The sequence below is a fragment of the Balearica regulorum genome, chromosome 1, assembly GCF_011004875.1.
Source record: "Balearica regulorum gibbericeps isolate bBalReg1 chromosome 1, bBalReg1.pri, whole genome shotgun sequence".
Lineage (NCBI taxonomy): Eukaryota > Metazoa > Chordata > Aves > Gruiformes > Gruidae > Balearica > Balearica regulorum.
This window is the reverse complement of record NC_046184.1, coordinates 118,642,528-118,668,256: the sequence shown is the minus strand read 5'-3', so window position 1 is coordinate 118,668,256 and position 25,729 is coordinate 118,642,528. Positions and strand designations below refer to the sequence as shown.

The 25,729-nt window shown below is 42.1% G+C and overlaps 1 protein-coding gene across 8 annotated transcripts; it reads right to left on the bottom strand.

Moving 5' to 3' along the window:
• Positions 1 to 1,037: 1,037 nt before the first annotated feature.
• On the bottom strand, positions 1,038 to 25,383 carry KCNJ15 (potassium inwardly rectifying channel subfamily J member 15). 8 transcript variants are annotated; one of them, XM_075771959.1, is made up of 3 exons: positions 24,966 to 25,186; positions 14,401 to 14,533; positions 1,038 to 3,170 (listed from the first exon to the last, which is right to left on the bottom strand). In XM_075771959.1, exon 3 carries the CDS (start codon positions 3,152 to 3,154, stop codon positions 2,024 to 2,026), a length of 1,131 nt encoding a protein of 376 aa, XP_075628074.1. In that variant the 5' UTR covers positions 3,155 to 3,170; positions 14,401 to 14,533; positions 24,966 to 25,186; the 3' UTR covers positions 1,038 to 2,023. The 8 variants fall into 8 exon arrangements, with proteins under 8 accessions (XP_075628074.1, XP_075628071.1, XP_075628069.1 ...); XM_075771956.1 differs by lacking the exons at positions 14,401 to 14,533; positions 24,966 to 25,186 and adding exons at positions 3,517 to 3,570; positions 3,936 to 4,283; XM_075771954.1 differs by lacking the exon at positions 14,401 to 14,533 and having other exon boundaries at positions 24,966 to 25,383.
• Between the last annotated feature and the right edge of the window lie 346 nt (positions 25,384 to 25,729).

Below are 25,729 nucleotides of genomic sequence, written 5' to 3'. Positions count from 1 at the left end.
ACAGGTTAAGACACCTGTGTACTTTCACCCCAAAGCAGTGTTCTTTGAGTTGTAGAACATGAACCTCTGGTCTACAAAGTGACTGGAAAAATTCATGGAGCACACATGTTTCCTTGCAACAAAACAAGCGATGAGACAAAGTGAAGGAAAATTGAAAATTAACAATCAATAATTTAAACATTAACATCCTCTATATGTGGTTGCAAACACAAACCTGTGTGACAACACAGCATAATACGACCTGGAAATTCTTTCTAAAAATGCTAGGCGGGCCCTGTAATTACAGTGGTTTAAGAAACTTTGCTCGCATTGTACTGGGTAGGGAACCTTCTTGGATTAAGTTAAGTCTCTCTCTTCACACAAGTACTTGGATCTCTAAGTTCTCACACAGGAGAGCTAACCATTTACATAAACGAGCAGGTTTAAGTCTCTCATGCCCCCCCTTACTACCACCATCCCCCACAGTATGCGCTCCCTTCTTCTTGACATTCATTCTTGGTGCCATGGGCATCTCTGTGCTCAACTTGCTGAGTGCCTCTTTAGGCACTAAGCTAGATTAATTTATTGTATAGAATATTGCATGGCAGACTGCAGGACTGCATTCCACAGGGCCACACAGTGCCGGGAAGCTTAGCACAGTAACGGTAAGTGTAATGATGCCAAAAGTCCTTTCATCACTGCAAGCCTTGGTGGCTCTCAGGCCAAGACCTGGCCCACATACCCAAAACTCATACTTAATACAGCTTTTCCTTGCCAAAGCTTTAGAGGAGCAACATCTCTAGAACTCAGAAAGCTGCCAAAGTGATATGAGTCAGAAATAATTTCCAAGTCCCATTAAAAAACTGACCTACGTATAATAGGCACCCTACGTGGACACCACTGCTACCTGGTTTGCTACCCATAACCTGACCGCTGTAGTGATCTGCTGAGTCTCTGGGTTGTGTGCTGGATACAACTGCCTACGCCAAGCACTCGTCTCTTTCAACATCTCTGAGGTACCACACCCTTTCCCTGTGCCACAAAGAGATCAGGAGCTGCTCAAATTAAATTCCTTTATTAATGGAATGGTTTTAATAGACCAAAAATGAAATGGATCAAAGGAATGCTCGTCCTTTATGGTTGCCAGAAAAAGTAAATATTGTCTACAGACATTATACAGCTTTCTTTTAACCAGAATTAAATATGGTCCATAGCAAAGCAAGCAACCTGTAGAAATGTATTGTTATGCTGCTATTACAAACTATTTACATTGGATAAAAAGCAGATGTCTCAAAGCCAGCTTTAACCTTAGTTGATTACTGTTATGATTCCGGGTGTCTTGCCCTCATCTCCTCTTTTTTCTATTATGTACAAACCAGGCATTAACAAGGTTAAAAAAGTAAATGATCACAAAATAATAACACAACAAGCTCTGAGTAGCAGACACAGAGAGCAAGCTCCCTTCCTCACCACTCAGCACGACTACTCTGTCACCCTCCTTCAAGATTTAAGAAGGAGTTTATCACTTCCCTGCAGGCTCTTCCCACATCCAACCATTTGTCTCTCCAATCAACTTACTTTCAGTGCCAGGAATCCTCATGAAGGCAATACCTGGTACGAGAATATACATTTTAAATATACATATTTTAAAGGATTATATTTTCTTCTAGCAGTACGGTGTGCTGTCTCTGTGAATACATGTTCACAGCAAAACCATGTCAAATAAATATTTGAAGGAATCAGCACGGTGCATCCAGTTTCACTTTCCAAACGGAAAGTGGTGTGTCTGCTTGTAGTGGTGGTATAAGGCAGAGACTTCATACAAATCCAACTTTGCTAAGTCACGATCATGAACAAAGAAAACCTGCCTAATTACAAAATAGTTGATTAACAACTCAGCCAAACAAAGGGATAGGTTTACTATACACCAAAGCTATTTGCTGAAAAGGAGTTCGCTGCTGCTTTCATAGCAGACATACAGCACAGAGAATATGGTTTTTTTCAGTTTGCAAAAAGAATTAATCAGAATAGTTTGTCCATTCAATCAAACATTGCTCTGCTGTAACAACATCGTTCTCAGTTCCCTCTCTCTTTGATCCTCCTGCCTGTATTTCTCCTCTAGTTTTTGTTTTTCAGAGTCTGTACTATAAAAAGTAGAATCAGTGCTTCTCCGAATCTTCTCAAACTGACTGAAATCCGCAACATACTTTCCATTTGGAGAGAGAGAAACCACAGGCACAAACTCATAGCCCCAGTGGATCTCCTCAGGGATGTAGGAAGTCCTGCTTTGGCAGACAGCACTGGTGGACTCCACCGTGGCATTCAGGAGCACCACAAGCTCAAAGTCCTTCTCCTTGAGATTTTGAGGTGTGAGATCTCTCAAAGGGCTGCTTTCATCCAAAATATGGTAGAAGGTTAAAGGCAAAATGAGAAATGGACTCTCTGAAGAGGAGTCAACATTGAACTTGACACTGGCTTGATTCAGCAGGATCCGCTCCCCTTCTTTGGTTTCATACGTCTGAAGAAGCTTCCCAGACAGCTGACACTGTATCAGAAGGCTTTTCCTCATATTTGCTACTCTGATCACCAGGCAAAGTTCTCCATTGTGTTTAGTAATGACAGCGCAGTGGCTGAATTTAATAGTCTCTGCCCTTTTTTTAGGTCTTGCAATTTTGGCCAGAAAGGTACCTGTGATGAAGATTTCAATCAAAGTGGTGATGACCAGTTGGGCCACAAGTAAGAAAATGGCATGAGGACACTCCTCTGTAATGAAACGAAATCCATAGCCAATGGTTGTCTGTGACTCCAGGGAGAAAAGGAATGCCCCAGTCAGAGAGTCTACATTCTTGACACACGGCTCGCGCTTTGGTGTGAACTTGTTTATTTCTAAATCACCATGAAGGAATGCAATGGCATAGTAGATAACTCCAAAGAGGAACCAGGTCATAACAAAAGTAGCAGCAAATAAGGTGAGTTTGTACCTCCACTTCATGTCTATAACTGTAGTCCACAAATCTTGAAGGTAGAGTAGGTAAATGCCATCGACCTTGTCTATCCGCACGTTGCTGTGACCACTTTTGGACATCACACGGGGTTTGTGTGCCTTGAGCATAGCAGTGTCAATGCCTCCGTTAACCAGTGGGACACGGGACATATTAATCTTTGTTGTTTCCATGCTCACTGCTTCAGTCCTAAGGAGAGAATAAGCGAAGACTGTTACTTGATGAAATCAAAGCACATAACTGATTCTGAAAAGCATTTGAAAATGTTGATGGACAGAAGGCACAAACAAAATCTAAACACAGCAGCAGTGAATTAAAACAGTTGGAATATAAAGTTACCATCATACAATATCTAACATTACAAATAATTTGATAATCTTTTTTCCAGGAAAAAACAAATCATTCTTTGATTCTGGTGACTGCCAAATATGGAGAAGTAGGTTTCTTTTATGATAGCCTGCAAAAGAAATTTGACCAAGCTGAAGTTTTATATTAGTACTTTATTTCTGTAAAATGCATTAATTTTTTTTCTTACGTTTCTCTAGAGAAGAGGCTCTTTTTGATTACTGAGCAGGTTTTCTTTAATGCCCTGAAGAGAGACATCTGATCAAAATTAAAGTCGCGTCAATGCTTGGTTTAGAACGCAGATCCAGCACACCACCTCTGTCTCTTCCTGCGACGGAGGCAAAATGAGCCAGACCAGCTTTCACTGTGAACAATTAACTTCCACAAGTGATTTACTCAGTCGGATCTGGCTCTTTGTTACAAAACTACAACTAACCTAGAGGGAAACAAAGCAGACCTGAACACATCAAAGTAGAGTTTTGGAAAGGAATATTTACACCTGAAAACACTTCGAAGCTGTTTACACTGCACAGCACTCCGTTTTTAAGCCATCTAAGTTAAAAAAAGGAGGCAATTCACAAAGTCAACATTCTAGCTGTGGGCCCTGACCTGCGCAAACCCAGCAATCATTGGACCACCCGACTCCTGAAGTTTGTTTACTGTGCATCAGTCCGGATGGAGAGTAAGTGTGCGGACACTGAACAAAGCCCACAGAGCGAAGCAGAATGGTGCTTGTGTCAGTTTGACGAGGCAAGTAATAAGACCCGGCTTGCAGGACCAGACAGTGATTACGTAGAGCAAGGACAGTGCATGTTATAGTCGTTTCCAACAACAAAACTTCCTGCTGACAAAAACAACAAAGAAAAAAAACATCCCATGCATCCTTTGTGCTTTGGCAGGTCGTACAAAAAAGCATTGTTTTGTTCCGTTGTTTTCCTCAAAAAGAGCCTTAAGTGATTCGTTTTCATGAACCACTGGAAAAAAAAAAAAAAAAAAAAAAGAAAGAATGTCTTCCTTATAACTACTTAAAAGAATTTTGCAGGAAGTACAAGATATATTTGTGGTACACACATGTGCCAGTCCAGGACATCAGCATAATTGCTCACTAAAGTACCTTTCCTGTTATGTCAATTAAGGAGAATTTTTGTTTATGACTATACCCATCACACTGTTGCAGGTTTTCTGGGAAAGGGTAATTAAACTCAACTCCCATTAACACCTGTAGCTCGTTCCAATTTTGGTTTAATCATCACCAACATTTCTCTTCCATAGCCTAGGAGCCATAGTGAGATATATATATATAAAAGAAAGGAATGCATCAATGATCCCAGTAGGAGATTCCTTATGTGACAGTCAAATCAACACACAGTGTGCAGCATGTCCGGATAATAAACAGGAAAAAACCTTCAAGTGATCTGAAAAAGAACAACGGGAGGAAATGGGGGGGTGGGAGGGGTAGGGGTGGGAAGGAGCATACATGCAACTGCTCTTTAGGCAAACTCAAAATCAAGCACTGCTGTCAGTGCGCAGTAAATCCATGCAACTTCTAACGGGAAACCTTTTAGGAAAATGCATACCACTTAGTGAAGAGGATCTGTTCCCCACACAGAGCCTCACCCTGGATAAGCCATGGATATAAAACGTGTGCAAAAATCTGTCCCGAAATAAGTACACTTCTTCCTCTCAAGCACACTTCCCCTTAGCCATTACTTCCAGGCACAAACATTATGTTGTCAGAACAAATTTCCCTGCCACAAATTGCTAGGCCAGGAGATAGCTGACCTCTCCAATCCAGCGCCGGGGACATGTCCCCATCCCATCCCCCTGCTCAGCCTACCTGGACGCCTGCTCCTGGGAGCAGCTCCCCAGGGCTGCCAGCTCCTCCTCCTCTGCAGGCCACGAGGATGGAGACGGCCAAGGCTCCACCTTCCCTCCTCGGTGCTCCAGCTGGTGGGCTTGAGCTGGTGGGGCAGGGACAGGGCTCCTGGTCTCAGCAAAGCACAGACTTGCCTGATCACGGTCGGGGCTGGCCCAAGGCAAGGGGCACGTGTATGCTCGGCATACAACACTCACCATGGCTCTACCATGCCCAAGAAACACTGGCTTCTGCACAAGTGGTCAGCATATGTGTAATAAATCTGACATGTCTGGGGTGCACCAGGCATGCTGTGCAGAGGAGCTCTGCCCAACACGCACTGTGGCTCTGATACTTCCTTCATATGCTAGACGGTGCATATGCTGCACCGTTCATCTGCAGCACCAGACAGGTCCACAGTTTAAACCCACACAAAGGTCTGGTAGAAGTTCTTGCCCCTGCCTTTGCTCTGCCCTGAAATACATTGGTTCCTGTCCAGAGAAATGGGACCATTCATTGTCCCCTGAATGGAGAAAATCCTGACGCTGCAGCCTGCCACATTTCCAGACCTGGTGAAGGACACCTAACATCACAGACGTGCTGAAATGCCATAGCAGAAGAGTTCTCCCAACAAGATGGGAGGTAGGAAGGCAGTTGCAAGGCGCAATGTCTTCCCTGGATTACATCAACAGAGGGACAGCAAAATTTGCCATTTCAGGCTTATTTCAGGCTGCTTTGCTGCAGCCCTAGGCGATGTCTAGCATGCTCCAGACTGTGTCTCAAATCACAACCAAAGCTGTTTCTCACTGTGCCTCTTTACTGTCCCCATGTGTAAAGTTGATCTCCACGTGTGAGGTCAGCATAGCAGAGCTGTTCGTTTTGAAGTCCACCATAGATGAAAGAGGCTGTATCAGAGCTCCCCTGTCATCTTTTGTGTCCTCACTTGATTTGTATTTCTGTATGTGACAAAGTTACTCAGCTTTACAGTGATTTCCTGAAATGGATCCCAGCCAATTTCTGGTGCTTTTTTTGGTGGTAGGGTATTTTTTGTGTTGATTTGCTTCCTATTCTTTTTCTCTTACATCACTTTTTCCTGTGTGATCCTGGATTCCTCTAGTGCTCTTTCCTCTCCAGGGAAATTCATCTTGGTTTCCTTTCCCTGCAGAAATACTTCCCTTCTTCTCTGCCACACTGATACGGGAAGAGAGGATCTGTCATGCCACCTCGGAGCAGCGCTGCCTCTGCTGCTCTCCCTTATCACTGGCAGCAGCCAGCAGCAGTCATCTGGGGGAAGAAACTGATGAAACCAACAGTGGAACAAACTTGGGCTTCAGAGGAACCCTACCCTCCACTTCCCCCCTGCTTCCTGAGTGAAGTGACCAGTACCATATCCCACAGTAAATGATTTGTGGGTGTCCGTATGTATAAACCCCATGTTATAACACCTGCATCACATTACTGCTTCCCATGCCACACCATATATAGGCACCTCAGATACTCTACGCCCTGACAACCATCCCCAATACCTCAGCCAAAAGATTTTGGTTTGTTTGGTTTCTACTCCTTTCCCTCTAAATCAGAAAGCACATCTACCACAGTAAGTTAATATAAGCAAATAAGCCTGAAAAACAACAGTAGTATACATTTTAAAATTAAAATAACATCTACTGTCTGTTAGCTAACTGATTTTACACTGATAAAGTATTTTTCATTACTGTAAAAAAACCCCTACTGAAACTGTAGCTGCAAATAAAAGTGAACTGAAGTACAGTTAAGGAAACAGACACTTCAAGAAGGAAGAAAATGAAATCATCTCAGACTTGTCTAGTGCTCTAATGTCCTATGAATTACCTCCTTTCCTCACCAGCCCTTTGGAATAGCCAAAGGAGACTCCCCATCAGAGCACATGCTGGTAAGGAAGTTTAGTGCAGACAAAGTCAATAAAACGTAGAGCTACATACCAAACCACCAACCATGAATACCTTGATATTAAGGTAATTCCAGCAGCCAGGGATATAACAAGCACATTAACACTGCTTCCAGAGACCACATTATCAAGAAGTCGAAGCCAGCTTGCATACACACAAAAATTTTCCCATTGCATGAAGCCAGACTTGCTTGTGCAAGATCTCTTTTGGCAGACACATCTGATTAAAAGTGTACAGGAGCATGACTTGTACCAATGGCCTCAACTGTTTGCTTTTTTTCAAATCAGATATCTTTGCCACTTGAGTAAACCCTCATGCACACTTCACTGCCAGTCTGATATGGGGCAAAACTTGAACTGTTTTTTCAACCAGCATAAACCATTAGCGGGCTTGGCATTAAAAAAGAGCAAGGGTGAGGAAAGAAAACATTGAAAAGAACTACATAATCTTTAGATCTTTCCTAGGTCTGATGTGGTCCCTCCTGAATTCTTAGTGCTCTGCCTAGCATGAACACCCTCCTCCCTTTGGGCTTTGCACCAGGTTATGCTGCGCAATTGTCAACCAGCAAAATCCTCCTCTGTAGCTGAGTTATGGAATACAAAAGGAGAGAGCAGAGGTAGAGGGAAGGAAGCAGTGATTGCAACAGCATGCTTCACCTCTGCCACCAGCTGCAGCATGCAGTCATACAGCTGGACGCTGCTACCCTGGACTTCATAAAAGAGTCCTTCAACGCAAGGACCGATCAGCATTGAGTGGTGATAGGCAGGCTGGCAGTCAGTCATATTGTGAAAGATGCTGCCTTTAAAAACTAAATTAATACCTTTTAATTTTCTTTCACAAAAAGGACTGAGCCAAGAGAACTGTAAATACACCCTCAAGTCAAAATCAGCTCCCACAGCTGTGCCTTTAGCTCCCCAGCCCTCCGTAGAGCCAGCCATCAGTGCAGGGAGCCCTGTGGATGGTGACTCTCCCCAAGCTTGGGCACCCAGGAGCGGGTGAAAGCAGAGGCAGGGACAAGCCTGCAGGCAGGGCCGTGCCCGGGGACGGCAGAACTGACTGCCCCGGAGGTGGGGGTGAGCGGTGCGGTGAGGGAACTAGCGGTATCATTTTCATGACTCACGGCAGGGCCAGGGCAACAACCATTTACAGACCAGTATGAAGAAAGTAAAAACCCAGATCTGTCTTTGTCTCTACTAGGCTGCCTGCCTGACATCTGGCCATGGAAGATGAATTAAAGCTGGAGAAGTCTCATGGTTCAGTGTTTCTGAGGGAGATTTGTACAGGAATCTTGTTCTTTCCAAGGGCAGGAATGTAAGGTTTTGCAGTAATTATTGATTTACATAGACGAGCCTTGGAAACTACACTGATTCAAGCAAATAGGAAAACAACCAAGCAGGCAGAGAGAAGGCAAAAGATGACTCAAAGATTATTGAGGTTAATGGAGAAGCTCCCAGTGATTTCACAGGTGTCTGGATCAGGACTCCAAGTGGAAAAAAAGCACATACCGCTAGCATCTGAACAGCTAACACACTGCGAGTCGTCCGTCCTTCCAAAAACCTGCCCTCCAGCCTCTGCCCTGGGCTCTGCGGATGAACAGGGGACTTGGCCATGCAGAGCCTTCAGTCCGGGAAACTTCACGTACACCAAAGTCTTCTTTCAGAAAGAAGTAAGTAAACTGATCAGTTTCCAAAACTCTCCTTCTTGTGTTCGGTAATATGGTTTATACAATGCTGCTGGAAAAGAGAGAAAGGTTCCCCAGAAACCTATTCTGCTCTTTTATTTTTACAAATGGCTTTTCTTCAGCAGTGCAACATTCCATACTTTTGAAAGTCTCCCTTGCAGGCGTATTGCTGCTTCAAACTCTTTTCAGTTTCAAACACTTCATTAGCACAGTTAAGCATTTAAAACCTGCCTCTGCTGTGATGCTTTTCCTACCCACTAACCCTTTCCTCGTTCTTGCTGTTCAAACCTTACCTGTCTCTTTCTACATGGGCAAGTCTAAACAGACTCTGAAGAGCCTGTCCTTTCTGTTTCTGGGGAGCTGGGTGCCAGAAATACTCTGCAAGGCTGAAAGGGAGATTATTGGTGCATTATGCTTATCAAGCTCATACCCTCCACTTCCACTTTCTTTTACATCTTTGACCTGCTGGAGGAAGATTAGTGACCCCTCACAGTAGGCCTCTGGCACAGGCAAACATCTCAGCAACACCAGAGAGCAGGAACTGAGGGGAGGTCCTTAGGAGGACGGGAGTGGTGTCCTATCCCAATCGATGCTGGCAGTCAATGCAAAGGCCAGGACTAGACCTTCAGAGCGCTTAACACCTACTGCTGTTCTGTTTTGCAGTCACTGCCACTATTTCTTCATTCTTCCCTTCTAGGATGCCTTTGGGGGCTTTCAGTAGCTACATCCTGTCCTTCCTTCTCCCTGAGGTATTTCTCTTTTCCATGAGGGTATCTCTCATTATCCTGGTTTTCCTCATTTTGCTCACTATACCATTCCTCTCCTCTTTCGCACTCTCTGTGAATCAAAAGATCCAAACTAGTTGTGCTGACACCACCACCAAAGAAGCATGTAGCTGTGGCAGCAGAGTTGCTTCTCACAAGACTGCACACTGGTTTATGTTCTGTGAGTATCTTGCCGTAGGTTCACAGCACCTATTCCTGACCTCTCCATTATATGACTCTGTTTTCAATGGCATCAAATTTTGCAAGGCTTCAACTCTCTGGGCTGAGGTTTTCCTCGAGACTGGTCACAAAAGAATGTACTTTTTTATTCATTTGTTTACTTAATGTGTCAGTCAGAAAAAAAAAAAGCCATTTCCAAAATCAAAGCCAAGAAAATACATTTGGGGATGTTTCTGCATCCATGTTAAGAGAGTTTTGGTGTTTTTTCTTTGAGGAAGCCAGACTCTAAACACATAAGCAATTCTTGGTGCAGAGACTGAAGCTCACAGTCTCCACAGCCACCTGAGCACCCTAACAGCTTGGCCAAGGAGTCATGTCAATGCCTTCTTGCTTTCTGGCCTTATAAATCCTCATTCATGCACTGATGCAGCTTCATTAGGAAGTGCAGAGTCTCCCCTCCCCATCTCCCCAGTTTCTTATCCGTGAACTTCCCTGCAAGGGTAGAAATGTGGGAACAAATCACTTCAGACACGGGGAGGATTGTCACCTCCACCTCCTTCGATGGTCAGATTTGGGAACACAAGTGGCAGCAGCCATACAGTTCAGTGAGCTCTGCTATGCAGGAGGGAGGTGGAGAAGTAGAGGAAGGGGTATATTGTTGAAGACAAGCCAAGGAATGCCTCATTTCTGACTCTTCTTGCTTAGACACGAGATAAACTAATCCATTTGGTGTCTTATAGGGTGCTTTGTGGCATGCCCAAACGCAGAGCTGTTGGGCACCCATCAAAATGAGGGTCAGAAATCAAGACACCTGTACACATTGAGCACTTCCAGTACAAACCAGAAGCTGGGCAGGGATTTTCTGCAAAATAGTTTTTCACTTAGTCAACTAAGGCCTACCTAAGTCCTACTTAAGTACTTAATTCCTTTTTTTGGAACGTGCCCTTTGCCAGCCAGCTGCTCTGGCTGCTGTGAGAGCATGTTTTCACACAGCTCCCGCTGCCTTCCCCATCCCGGCGCAAGGACAGGGCACCTCGCCGGAGCGTGGCTCCCAGGGGAGCAGCCGCCGGGCAAAGACACCCAGAGAGGCTGTGCTGCTCTTTTGTCTTATTTCAGGGATGGGGCTCAAGGTGTTTGAGTTGTTTGGCCAGAGGTGTATTTTACCTCTCTTTATGCTTATTTATATACTGCCTGGTATAAATCACCTGGCTATAATCTGACCGCACGGGCTCATGTGCCAAGACAGTTTCATGTTTCTGTACACAACCGAGGGATGACTGTGTTTCCTTGTAGTATTTTAGTCACATGGTAGCGGCTTTTATAACAATATAGAAAATAGTGAGTCTGAACCCATCTACTCTGCTCAGGTTGTTAAGTCCAACAAAGTTTGTAGGGAAAAGAGTCCCCTACCACATCAATGCAGAGCAAAAACGTACTGGACCGGGCTGCTGCCTACATTTGCTGGGACTGTCATTCCCTGCTCACTGTAGGTTTTGTTTTCCCTTCTTTCACAGCAGGTAAAGGACAGTACCTTTTTTTTAACCTCCCCAGTACTCACCTATCACTTCACAAGCTGGCAGATGCCTACTCCACCACTGAATAATAGCAATAGCAATAAAGTTAAACTCAGAGCAACTGATTTGCCAGTCTGCAGCTGGTTTGAAATTTGCTGCTTTTGCTTCAGACCTGAGGAAGGGTTAGTGGGACAGAAAGCTTGTCTGGTTTCTTTTCTTTTCTTGTTTGTTTGTTTTTTTCTCCAAATTAATTTCTTGGTATAATAAAAATCTGGTTTCATTTGAAAACAAACAAGCAAACAAAACAAACCCCAGAAGCTTACTTTAGATTTTTAATTTAAATTGTCAGCAGGTGGCTGAAAATGAATAGTAATGATGTGCCTAGTCACGGTTATGCAAGAGGCAGGGAGAAAAGTTAGCACTTTGCTGATAGTTTATGAAAGCTGGCTAAAACGGCTGCAGTCTGCCTTCCCCAGGGCCGTTGCTTCTCCCTGTTTCTCAGCTACCACGGCCGGTACATGAAAGATATTTATCAGGCAGCAGTGGCTTATTTCAGATCATTTAGAGTGGTTTGTGCCTCTCTCCTATTTTTGGGCTACAGATACCCTGAGCCTCAAACCCAACACTGGGCAGCAGGTCCCAGCACCAGCCTTGTCTCACTCCGATGAGCAGGGGCATCAGCTCGTACCTGCATGCCAACCGTACAGTACGAGTACATCCAGTGGCTCAGCAGCTCTCTTTTTAATTACCATTTGCAGTGCCAATTCATCGCACTATGCATGCACTGTATCCCAGTCAAGTTGGGTTTTGTTTTTTAATTAGTCATTGCACGCCGGGGCTCTCATAGCTGAGTGTAGGTGTGGCCGTGAGGTGAGGCTCCCTGCAGGGTGTCGGGCTTCTGCTGTGGCAGATTTTCTAATGTGCTCTCTCCATACGAAAGCTGCATTTCCCGTAAACCACAGCACTCGTTTAGCCCATGCCACGAGACATTACGCTGATGGAGGAAGGACCTTAGCACCCCACAAACATCCCATTGTACGTACACATTTGCAAACACTGCCGAAATAAGTATGTTCATAATTTTCCATCTCTATAGTCACTAAATCTCAAAACTGAAATACCAGTCTATGAAAAGAATTTTCCACCAAAAAAACTCCTGCGTCTTATAAATATGTAAAAAACTCAACAACATTGAAAATCGTGGTAGGGCTGCAAAAGGCAAGTAACTGGCAAGGGAAAAAAGAATTTTATTTAAACATCTGTATATTGGTAACCTTTTGTTCATCTTGTGCCTAATGTGGACAGAATCAAATCTAACTGGGCAAATAGCACACCCTGACCCAGCGGGAAGATGGCCCCTGTTATAGTAGTAAAGCTTTTCCTCTGTGACGGTTTCTCAGTCTCTCTTTCCTGTGTGGTGTAGCTGCTTCGTGCTGTTTTATCTAGGCAGAGTAACAATAAATGAAGAGTAACTTGCTAATTAAGCCAGATTTATGGCTTCTCTGCATGGCCACGACATACCGCTGAGTTTGGCCTTGTGATTTTTGCAATACTACAAAGCACATTTCCAAGAAAGAAGGATGGGTTTGTCATGGTTTCATCTTAAAACTTGTTACAAGCCGATTTTCTCAGGAAGTTATTTGGTTATGAAGGATTGCCCTACCTGTGTGAACAAGTTCATACTGTGAAAATGTTTTCAAAAAGTGACTCTTCTTTCATGCTAGCAAAATGCAGCCTGTGAGACAAAGTATCCACTTCCCTCACCCAAATCCAATGATTTTTAAATTGGATGTCTTTCTCTCTTAGGCAAAGCTCAGATGATGCTATGGGCACAGCAGAGACATACATAGATTATTTATCTATTTTTTGATTATTAATTACTTTATTGTGAATTACAGAGTAATCGTGGCCAGTATTCTCTTTGAGACATGCAACAGCTTCAAAAATGTTATTCCTACTCCATTTACTCCGCACTACAAAGATTTCAAATTGCACCAAGCACCCATTTCCCCTGGTTGTCGAGGTCTGATAAACAGAGCAAGTTCTACTTGATCTCAAATATTTGGTAACTACTTAACAAAAACAAAACATTAAAACTTTTAAATGCTAGAAAGAAAATTCAATAGTGTCCAATAAAATCAGGACACATGATATTTCACAGGCAAACATATATATGCACTTACATAGAAATCATAGGTTCATTTTTACTATTTAAAATAGTATTTCATGATATGTGTGTTTTCATACATGATGTGTTGCCTTATCTGTAAAGCACAAGCAGTTGCAAATGTAGAGTATTGACGTGGAAGATTTTGGTGTATCTAGCATCAGTTGTGAATGCATCTTCTTTTACATATGTTTCCTTTGGTGCCATTATTTCCCTTAATAATTTCCCTGATACAAACAATTTTTCTCAAACAGCAAGTCACAGATGCGTCCACAATGACCAGTAACCACAACCTTGGAGCAAAGTCCTCGCCCAGTTAAGTCTCCCCTTGAGCTTTGCCAAAGCACTGCCCCAATGGTCACAACGCAGTCCCCAGGAGGCACTGGTGTTGCTCCGGGGCTCACGCACCCTGGCCCCACACCCATCCCCAATCCCTGTCCTGGCCCTGCTGCTGCCCCCAGCCAAGCTTGCGGAGGGTGGCCACAGCTCCCGGGGGGACAGAAATGGTCACAGGGGTCCTATAAACCATTAAAATGCTGTGCTGGTGTACAAACTGGGGGCTTTCACCTGCCTCTTTGAAGGGGTCAGGGCCAAATTAAAAATATCAATGACACTTTCATATTGGTGTAGGGTTGCTTATTTTCAGTACTGCCCAGGAGTTTTACTTCAGGGCAGCTTTCTCTTCCCTCCCCCCCCCCCCCCCCCCCCCCCGCCCCGATCAATCCATGGATGTGGTTAATTTAAGGTTTAAAAGGTTTTTTCTCACATACACACACACCCATATATGTTTTCCACTGAAGTCTGTGCTTTTTTCCTAGACCCACCCAAATTCCAGTGCATAGCTCACTTGTGTGCCAAGCTTTCATACTCTCCGTGCAATGAATGGAAAAATGCCCTTTTTTCCACTTCTGCACATTTTGGGGGGAGGAGAAGGAGAGTGTGTAGAGGAGAGGGAGGAAAGGCCTCCAGAGGAATTTCGTTATACCTGTTATTTCAGAGCAGAAACAGGAGAGATTCCCAGTGTCGTCCATGGGAACGCTGTTTCTGCCCATGGGTGGAGGTGCGTGGTGTCTGAGCTCCACTGCTTACTTGGGACTCTGAGCTGTATTTGTGGAGTGCTAAGAAAATTTAAAAATTAGTAATTATAAAGTAAAATAGCATAAGCTGCTGGCTGGTATGTTTCCATTCTGTTTATATGAAGTACTTTACTAACACTCTTGAATGTATTGATATTTCATGAGGGAAAAAAATATAAATCAAAGCTTAATGGTGAGAAACATTAGGGAGTTTCATACGGAAATGACGGTTTCCAGCTGTGTCATTCTATGCTCCCTTTAAAAGGGTATTTCGGGCCGTGAGCATCTTGGTGAAAGGTGGCAGACTAAGAGCAAAGGGCTTCTCTTCTGGCAGAGGAGAGGCTGCAGGACTCCCACCTTTCCACCCCTGCCCACACCTTCCCTCCTACAAGGGCTGCCGCTGGAGCTCATGGGGCGGCAGGAGCCACCGGGCCACGGGGCAGGAGCCAGCGAAGCCCTGGTCCCTCCTGCCATTACACCTCCAGGGTGAACCCCCAGGCTGTAACGGCATGCGAGCTCCGTGCAAAGCCTTTGCCATTGCACTCGCCTCCGTGGGGATTCTCTGATGTCTGGTTAAGGCTGGTCCCCCTTGATTTCCTCTTCTCAGTGAAGGCATGAATAGTCTCTGTGACTTACAGAGCCACCTAGTTTCATGAAGCTTGTTGGAATGTAGTTTCTGAAGCTTCTGTTCACCTGCCAAGTTAAGCTGAAATTAGCCCATGGATTTAAATACGTGGGCTGTTCTGTATCCCTTCATTGTGAGAGGATGGAAATTAAAATATTCTAGGTTAATTATTTATCCTTTCCATCAACAAAATGTTGTCATTGTACAGAACCTCACTGTCACTCTTATATTGCAAAAATTGGAATAAAAAAATAGATTGTTTAAAGAAAAAGCTGTTTCCTGAGTTTCTTGACCGAGAGGTTACACAGCCCGGGGTTGTATCTCTTCCACATAAAGTCCCAAAGAATCAGAGGGAAAAGAATATTTGTTTTCCTTATTGCTTTCCCAAATTACTTGATCCCTGCCAATTTCCATGACACAGACCCCTCAGTCTGCTGCAGAGACTGTGGCTTCTGAAAGGGAGGAAATAGCATGAATGTACTGGTGCACATCAATGTTTTTTTATTTTCTCGCCAAACCAAAAATATCAAAACAAACAAGAAATGCAAAAAAAAAAAAAGTTTCAGCTTTTCTGGCAAAATAAAAAAAAAGCAATTCTGGACTGAAGACACTGTTTGTTCAAACCAAAACTAAACCTTTCCTTTTGCTTTGACATTTGTATAGTCTAATTTAAATCAGGTGAGGAACAAAACATTGCTTGAAGTGACAGATGGCAACATCTTGCTTCCACAAAGTCAAAATGAAATTTTTTACTTTTCAGAATTGTTTTCAGGCTTTTTGAGACTAAGCTTCTCTATCTTGTTCACATGAATTCATTATATCTTGCATCTGACCTAAATCTGCCTTTTCAGCTCATAAGACTTTTGGCTGAAAAATCCCAGCCTTCTGTAACTGTAAAGACCACATGAGTTTCCTGGCTGGTTCGGTGACAAGTGAAGCTTGTGCTTCAGCAGAAGCAACGCCTGTCCCCGTTGTTGGGATCTGGGGACATAACTGTGTGATTCACTAGTCATTTTTCTTTGTCCTATAGTTTCTCGGGAACCTCCATAAAAGCTCTGCGGTGCTACACTGCAACATGCCGAAAAAAGCAGCGATCATGTACCCAAACAAGAAAAAAAGCTCGCACTGTTTTTCAAAGTTACTACATTTCCTTATACTCAAAGGAGGTTATTTTGCTTGTTTATTTACACATACCTTATCTTTATGACTGTTCCTTTATGATCCCATGTCATCTCAAAAGCTCCGCAATCTTTTATAGTTGGGAACTTGGGAAGGTCTAGCTTTGATCACTGAAGTAATTAGACTGAATAGAACATTGTTCATGTTATGCTGAAAATAGTTTCCGACTACATTCAGAATACCGCAAACTTATTTTTAAAATTCTACAATATTCAGCAACTTCTACCTTGTTTTTTGTAAGTTTTCCAGATGCCATGAATTTCAAAAGTCACTTTGATGTTTTCCAAGCAGCCTGATTTATGAGAACAAAAAATACCACCATTCCCCAATTACTTTCTGTCGCCTTGTTATAAGACTTGATACATCAATGGAAATAGAGTCTGGCTGAGGAGTCCAGGCATAAAGAATAACTGGGGTATGAGAAAATCAACTACATCTCCCACAAGAGATCATTCTTTCAGTGGAAAACTCAAACTTTTTGATCTCTAACCCTCTGTACTTTTCCTGTAATATTTAATTTAATAAAACCTCCATTTTCATTGAAAAACACACTTGATGGGAAATGTATAACTAGACCTAGTAGGCATTTATATGTTATTTGAGTGCTGTTTATATGTTATTTTAGTGCTATTGAAAAGAATTCATATTTTGTAGATAATTGCTAAAGATAAGTTCTTGCAAAAAGTAGCTAAGCAGAACTATGAATATATCAAGTTGCAACATCATTATTTCAAATGGGGTTAAGATAGTGCCATTGCTGGAAAGTCCCAGAGACTGTGACTCCACCAGGCAGATGACATCTTAATGGCAGTGCAGAAACCCCCTTCATTCACTGCTCTGGTGACACACTATCAAACCAAATCTTTCCCCAAAGGACATGTCCTTTCTGAAAGCACTTCCTCTGCTCCACTTGCTGTATGGTTCAGACTTCCTGTCTGTAGACAGCCTGATGCCACGGCATCTCCAAAATCCACCTTTTCTTCAAGTCTAGAATTTCAGTTTATTATTAATCCATTCCCCAATGTGTCTCTTGTTCATAGTCCTTCTCATGTGTCCCATGGTCAAACCACTCAAACTTCTAGGGTAAAAATCTTATTGCCTTTCTACTATTTTGGCAGTAATTTTCCCCTTCATTAATGTAAATACCTCTTTCATTACTACATACCCCTACCCTAACCATTCCACAGCTACTGCCCTGACCCCCATACTTCTGCTTTCTTTTACTCTTTGTTGCTATCTCATTCCTCTTTCTCATCAGCACCTATTCCTTGTGATTTTTGCTCCCTTTGTGTTTTAGACTTCCCTAATGTCATTTCACAGTCACTTCCCATTTACCATACATAAAACTCCCCCTTCACCAGCTTCCAACCAAATCCTGAAAATACACCTGTTTTGAGACACATTACAGCTTCAACAAACATCTGCTAGTTGTTATGTTCACCTAGCAAGTTCCTCCTTTGTGTTGCATCATAGAATCATAGAATGGTTTGGGTTGGAAGATTGGATTAAAGATCATCTAGTTCCACCACCCACCCCCCACCCCCCCCCCGCCATGGGTAATCATGCCTCACTTGCTGTTAGATCTGAAATCATTTACAGCAGATCTAAAGATTTCCTCTGCTTTGTTCATCTGACTGCAAAGCTTGTTGAGGACCTACAGCATGTTGAGAAATAACGTGTTCTGATTATAAGCTATGTTCAGCATCAGCATTGATAACAAGTGATTTGTTTTCTTGGAGGCGCTCCTTTTCCAGAATGGCTCTGCCTACTACACACCTGGGATACCTTGAATGATGCTTCTTTATCTAACAATGAATTTTGTCTGAAAGAAATTTGGAGATATGTTTTTCTTAAAATTTGCCTGGGAATACCAGACATCTGGAAACCTCACTGTGAGACAGTAGTTTGTACTTGGCTGCCAAGCACCTACCAAATGGAGCCATTTCTAAAAGGTACATGCACTGCAAGGCCAAGTATTGGATTTTGTAGGTTGAAATTCCTCTCTTTTCACTTTAGTTCTCTAAAAGGTGTCTGTCTAGTCTGAGCTAGTCCTTTGAGGCACCAGAGGCAATGGAGAGAGCTGGACACCTCCACACAGTGAGTCTGCCTCTTCTTCCTCTAACACCTGGAGGTGCCCATCTCCTTGCAGCACTTGATGAGCTGAGACCAGATCTTTAACTTTTAGACAGCTGAGATTTACCTTATACTTGCACCTCTATAGCAAGGCCAGTGCTTCTGAGAAGTGGCAAGTTTATTGCCTGCATGGAAATCAACTGTTCCAGTGCATGTGAAGGTACCATCACTCCTCCCAGAATCATAAGGCTTACCCATGCAAATTATATAGTACATGCGTGTATTTTAAGTTGAAATATCCTAAATTCATACATGTCAGTCTGACTCATACTGACAAATCCTTTTAGGTTAAATCCCATAGAAGATGCTGTGCAGTGTGGAATCCAATGTAAGATTACACAACATAAGGTACTGTTTCCATCATACATATAGTTAAGGTATTGTAAAAGAACATAAGTTATGCACTGAAACAGATGAACAAGGTTCTTACATAAAAGCAAACTGTCTAGGAATCTAAAACAAAATACAGGATATGTCTGTTCTGTTTTACAGGTTCTGGCCTATGACATTCAGGTCAGCTTGCTTGTCTATGATGTCATCAACATATACACTGCGACCACATTCATTACCAGAGTATGAATTCATCATGCTTGCACTGTGAAGGGCTTCCTCATCCATGATGGTTTTACCTATGCACCTCCAAAAAATGATGTCTGGGGCTGCCTGCGAACAACCTACTTCCTACATTTTTTTCACCACTGCATCTTTCAAAGAATTCCTCTTTCACAGTGTGGCTCAAATCTACTCCTGCTTTTCACCATGCCTAACCTCCCTTTCAGCGAGATGGAACTAGTAATCCACTGAAAAAGAGAAGGTGACTAAACCAGAGCCTATCAGTGGCATGCATTGTCTTAAACTGAGCAAAGCTGAAGATCAGGACTAATTTCTGTTCATAGCACCTGGAGTTTTAGGAACTCAGCAAATTCTGAAACTTTGACCATTGTTTTCTTCTGAGGCTGTGGAATGAGGATCTGGTCCTTCTCCCAGCTTTTTTGTGGATTTCAGTGTTAATGTTTGAGCTCATATAGTATGTATTATCAGCAACACGCTTAAATCAAAGTTTCTAGTGAGAACACAAAGGTTATTGACTTCTGCGACACTGTCAGTCTTTATGGGACAGCTTGGGTGGTTAACAAGTTTCTTAAGATCATATAAAGCAATCAGGAACAAAAGCTTTTCCTTGATTATGTAATCATTATTTATAAGATCTAAAGAAGTAATACAGTATTTAAAGGCATGGTGCCCCCTCTACATTTTCAGTGCTTACAAACCAGCAATGCATCTGCAAAGGCAGAACCCCACACCAAGGTGCAGTAGGAGGATATACCACTGGGATTGCTCCACTGAAATGTTTTCTTTGATTTCAGCACATAAACACTGAGAAAAGGTCTTAAAATAAGATTTTATGTTCTCTATCACCTGAAACTTTACATAGGGGAAGGAGATTTACCACCAATAAATATTATTCTGGGTCATGATTAAGTCACAGCTTTGGTCATTTTGTGCTGACAGAAAAAGAAATCAACACTAAATTTTAGACATTTTTGTTCCAAAAATATCTATTTAGGGTTCAGTGCACAGTTTTTGGGTGGGTTTTTTTGTCATTTTGGGGGGCTTTTGTTTGTTTGTTTGGGTTTTGTTTTAGTTTTGTTTTGGTTTGGTTTTTTTAAACTTCAACAATAGAACAGAGTAGAAGTGAACTTCAAGGACCTGGCACTCCTCAAGACTTGGGCTGAAGCACCAGTAATGTTGTCTGAGGACAGGGAGTGAGGCTTGTAGCCTTAAGTGTGTTGGAATAATTAGCTCAATTAGAATAAGTGTATGAGGAAAAATAAGATCTATTACTGGGATTGCTGGCGGTGTGACAGAACTTCAGACCTCTGCAAAACTAACTGATGTACAGCACAATTTTCTGAATTTTGCTTGTTGAAATCTGTTCTCTCAAATGAAACCAGACAGACCTCAACTTGGAGCTTATGGTGTGATGGTACCAGCTAAGAACCCCTTCTGGCCTCTACATTTCCCATAGCAGTGTAAAATGGCCACAGTGCAAACGAGAACCAGACCTGAAGCCTTTTGTTTGTCCATTATACCTAGATAAAAATGGCATTGTTAGCTTTCCCACACTTGCCTGAATTGTGTTCTTTGACCTCTAGTCTTGTGGAAGCATTTTACACTGCAGGCCATTTCAGTCTTTGACTCTTTTTTTGTGCCTTGACAAGAGCTTTCAGCACCTTTTACGTAGCACATTTCACAACAGGTAACGGACATCTTGAAGGCCAGCACCCACGAGCTGACGTTCACTATGTTAATTTATAACTCATAAACGGAGTCTCTTGTAACAATTGACTTTCTGCCTAATCTTAGGGAAAGAGGAGCTGTGATCTAAAACCAGCAAGCTGGCAACAGTCAAGAGACCAACTACCATGTACCACAGAGGCCACCAAGTATGCCAGTTAATGAAACTCAATATGGTAATAAAATAAAATGTTGCCTTAAAAGTTTTTCTTTTTTTTTTTTTTCATCCTAAGCTTTTGCATTGTTGCAAGAATGTTTTTTCATTTGCCTAAGAAAATGAATCAGGATAGTAAGTGCTCTGTATCACTCAAACACCTCCTCCCATATTCTGATATTCCTTTGGTGTGTCAAAGTAGCCCAGCCTTGCTCAAACGCTGTGAAAGTCACAGAAAGCACATTTTTGCTTGTCTTCCCTTGGTCCTTTTATCCATTGCTGCAGTATACAGAATTGTGGTTTGGCTGTTTATTGTGGAAAGAGGGGACTGTTGATAGGTTTGGTGTTGAAGTGTTTGAGGAAGGAAACTTTCAGGAAACATTATTTCTGGATAAGGCAGCAGGAAACTGAAGCCTTTTTGCTTGGATGAGATGCTGAAGGGGGTTCAAAAGAGGAGAGCTGGCATGGAAGTTTCCACAAGTAAGGGTAGGCAGCTTTGAGTGGGATCATCGCTGAGCAGAAAACAGAGGGGCACTTAGGGGGATCTTTACAGACAAGGTCAGAAAAATTCAGAAACATTTTTTTGTTGACATATTCCTTGGAAAATGTTGACTGAAATAAAAATCATTTAATCAAGAAGAATTTACTTACTGGTCAAAATGTTGTTAACATCTATTTTATTATATGTTTTTTGTCAGGCTATGTAATTCCAGTGAGGAAAAAGGGAATTTTGATCATAATATATTTTTCCTTTTTCTCTTCATTCATGCTAAGAACATACCTTGTAAGTCATCTATGTAGGTGTACTGTTAGATGTGTTCCTTCATTACAGATTACAGTAATTTATTCAACAGATAAACATTTTTATCATATAGCCTCAACGCAAAAGCGCTAACCGCAGATAAGGAAAAATTCGTAATGTAAAACTGGAGAAGTATCCTGCAAGCTATGATCTAACCAAGAGTGAATCACCTCAGTTAAAGCAATGGAGATTAAATTAATCTAATCAGGCCATACTATTGTTCCAGTCAAAACTTATTTTACTTTATCACTTTTGATTTACAAACAGAAGGTGGCTTACCTACACTCTCTAAGCATGGGTAAATGTAGCTGACTATCTCCATGAGAAAAACAAACCAGAAAGGAGTCAAGTGTGGGTTTAAAAGGTACCAAGCTGCAGTTCCCAAGCTTTAGACCTCCCCTCCACCTTAAAAGCCAGCTAAAATGCAGTATGCCCTGCAGGTCAAATTGCAGGGGCTACTTTGAAACAAGTGGAAGAAAGACATTTCTGAATCAAGAAGCCCTCCTGGGAGGCAACAGAAACACAGCTGCCTCTTGTACCTCAGCAGACAGCGCAGGGAAGGAAGAGACTTTGCAAGTAACGAAATGCCTAGATCAAAATGATCAAATGCTCACCACCGACACTTTCAAAGTGAGCCAGACCTCCTCAGCAAGGAGGCCAAGGGGACTCTCAGCCTTGGTGACTAAAGGCTTGCAAGGCTTCGCAGTATCCCCGAAGGTGTCCTGCAGACATGGGGAATCTGCACAACACCGTGGTACTTGCCTGAGATACATGCTGGGTCTAACCTATGTCCCAGCAGTCCAGTTTCAACCTTTCACCAAAGGTAGCCCAAGGTTTGCACAGGGCTCTGCTGGAAGATGAAATTTGCCAAACAGCTTTCTCCCCAGTGGGTAAAAATTACTGCAGATGTGTTATCCCAAAACATACGCCTACCCTCTTTATGTCCAAGCATTTATTTTGTCCAGTAAAGGATAATACTTACAGTATTCATGTTGTTGCTTGCTCCTGTTCTGCCTGACCATGACCTCTAACTTGCTGTCAACCTCAGAGTGTGCAAGTCATACAAAGACAATTTCATACGCTTAGGAGGAGGGAAAGATGCTATGGTTTTTACTTGCCATTTTTCTTCCTTCCTTTAGCTCAATTAGTAATGTATCCACTGGGTTTGGCTGTTTTTTATGTGTATTTCACACCATTCAGGATAGATAGATATAGAATGAGCAGGCATTTCAATTCATGCACATTCATACAAGGGAGCTACTTTTTTCAGCTGTGCTCTGTTTACTCTGAGAGCGTGCACACGCTGAACACCAAGCTATTTACCATATTAATGATACAAACACATTGAGTGCTAAAATGATCCTCAAGCATGTACTAACTCATTCAAGTAAGTCATGAATGTTTTCATCCCAAGGGGTTAAGGACAGCTGAGCAGGAAGGTAGCTTTCAAATATTTAACATTCAGTGAATTCGTTTGGACTGAAAAGGTTGATTTTAACTGTTTGATACTCCAACCAATATTTGTTTCTAATTTTCATATACACAGTATAGCCAATAAGGTAAAGACTTTTCCCTCCATTTAAAAAAAAAAAAAAAAAAAAAAAAAAAAAGTCATCCCATAATCTGCTTTGTTTGTCCTGGAAGTAAAGTGAATCAAAATTTATTTCAAAATATTATGAGGTTCAGCATGCAGAACAGTTAAGTTTCTGTTTCTCTTGGCCCCTTGCAAGAGTACTGCATGGTACTTCACAGCTTTGGTCTCTACCTGTTCCCAAAGAATACAGCCTGTCCATGTGAACTGTGTGTCCTGGGAGAGAGAAACAGGACAGGAGGAAGGAATAATATTCCAGACTGCTTTAATGAAATCTGGACAAACAAAAATTTCAGATCCAGTCAGGGCTGCGAGCTGATGGCTTGTTTGTTTCATTGCATGAGAAACCAGGATAAAAAAGAACTATTTGTTTTCATTTGAAATTCTATAAAAAGTAACAGGACTGAAGTATTGTATGTATGTTGGAAGAGTGAAGCCCAAGTCATCTGCTGCTGTTTTTGTCTCTAGGCCATGCCTCATTTACTGGGATGAAATTCTTGGGGAAGTTTTTGGTCTCGTCTACACTCTGCTTACAAAAGCGATGCCAGTTTGTACCGTACAACCCGCACTGTGTTACATTCCAGGCTTGTTTCCCCCCTCCTATAAGCCGATTATTAGAGAGTGCAGAGAGCATAGTGACATTTTACAACCACGGAAATAAAGAAGACATTTCTCTAATATCAAGTTGGCCCTTTCCCCCCATAATTTTTAAAGAAGAAATCACAGGTAATAATATCACAGGAGAACACAGACAATAAGCTTGGCAGATAGGTACGCACACGCTGTGATCAGAAGGACCCTAGAAATGCCTCTAAATACAATACCGCCAAAGGCAAGTGAGGAAACAAGGTTAGTTAAAAAGTAATGTAGATATTCCTGGTTCACAAAGGAAAGCCAGCTTTGTTCCTTTTTATGACCAGCACGTCATGGAGAAAAAAAGGAACTTATCTGTAAATCTCTTTACAGCATGATCCCTATAAGAAAATAAAAAGGGAGGCAAAACCCAGCTACGCTGAAGTAGAGGGGAATTTGCACCACAGGCTCAGACTGTGATTACGGAGCATAAGCCAAACCTGTTGTAAACAAGTAATATGAAGACTCATGCAAAAGTTGGAAGAAAATGCAAAATGTTCTCCAACTCAGACATGTTTACATTCTTTACACCTACCACAGAAAACTTACATAATCTTTTCTTATACAGAGAGGTAACAGGGACTGGATAAAGTTCTAGGCATGTTTTCCCACTATGTCAATGAAAACCGATTTCTGCATTAAAAAAGAACAAGAGCTGACTGAAAGATATCCTTCTAAGACCCTAAAAAGCACTGTGTATTTCTATAAGAAAAAATCTCTGGCAGGCAAACATTTACAAAGATAGGTTCAGTATCTGCCCCCCTCCCCAACATATAAAAATATCAGCCACATACATTACAAACCTCACATTCAGTAGCTTGCATCAGTGGAAAGACCAAACCATGACAGTTTTTGCTTTATCATCACTAAACTGCCTGTATCTCAAAGTTCACAAGAAGGCATAATCTTTAAACATTTTTCTTTTACAGACAGTTTCTAAATCCTTAAATTACTAAACTAAGAGAAAAATAGGAAAAGAACCTACTCATTAGCTTTCAGTTCCGCACAGTTTCCAAAGCACTGTTAAGCATGTATGCATTTTTGACAAATACCTCTTACCTGTAAAAGAGCAATGTTCAGATTCCTTACTAGATGTTATCGTCATGACAAGTCAAACAATGTTTTTTATAAAAGGTTGGATGTCTTGTCAATAAAGCATGTGTGCATGGTTTAAAGAAAACAAAAAAAAAAAAAAAACAACCAACAAAATAACCCAACAACCCTCAGAGAGTCTCCCTTCCCTCACTGTCAGTCAAAAACAAGTTGGAATAAGTCTGAGTTGGAATTACCTGAATAAAGAAACTGGAGAGAGGGAGGGAGGAGAGGGAGGGAGGGGGAAAGAGAGAGAGAAAAAAAAAATAGTCCGAGAGGAGACTCAGTGATGTCAGCAGTATGTCTTAAGGAAATCTACAGCTGAGCCCAGCAAACTGTATAACTACATAGCACTCGACACCCAGTTACGTGGTAAGCAAATACCTGCTTAAGAGGAAACTGATGTACTTTTAGAACGTCAGTTAATCTTTGAAGAAACTTTAGCCAGGCTGATCAAAGTCCCTTAAAGGCCTTATTACCTAAATAAATAAGGTTACAAGTGGTTGTATAATGCTAAGAAAAGAGTAAGAAGAATAAAAAGTCAACATTATTGATTACCCCTTTCCTGTTGGCAAAAGGGAGGCTGAAACTCATCTGAAGTAAATTCGTACTATGGCTGTAACACACTGAGCTGTAGCAGCCACGGACGCAGCTGAAATCCCTGACCACCAAAGTTTCCAATCTGTTCAGCCACAACACTCTTTTCCTTTGATGACTTATTCTGGGTTTGC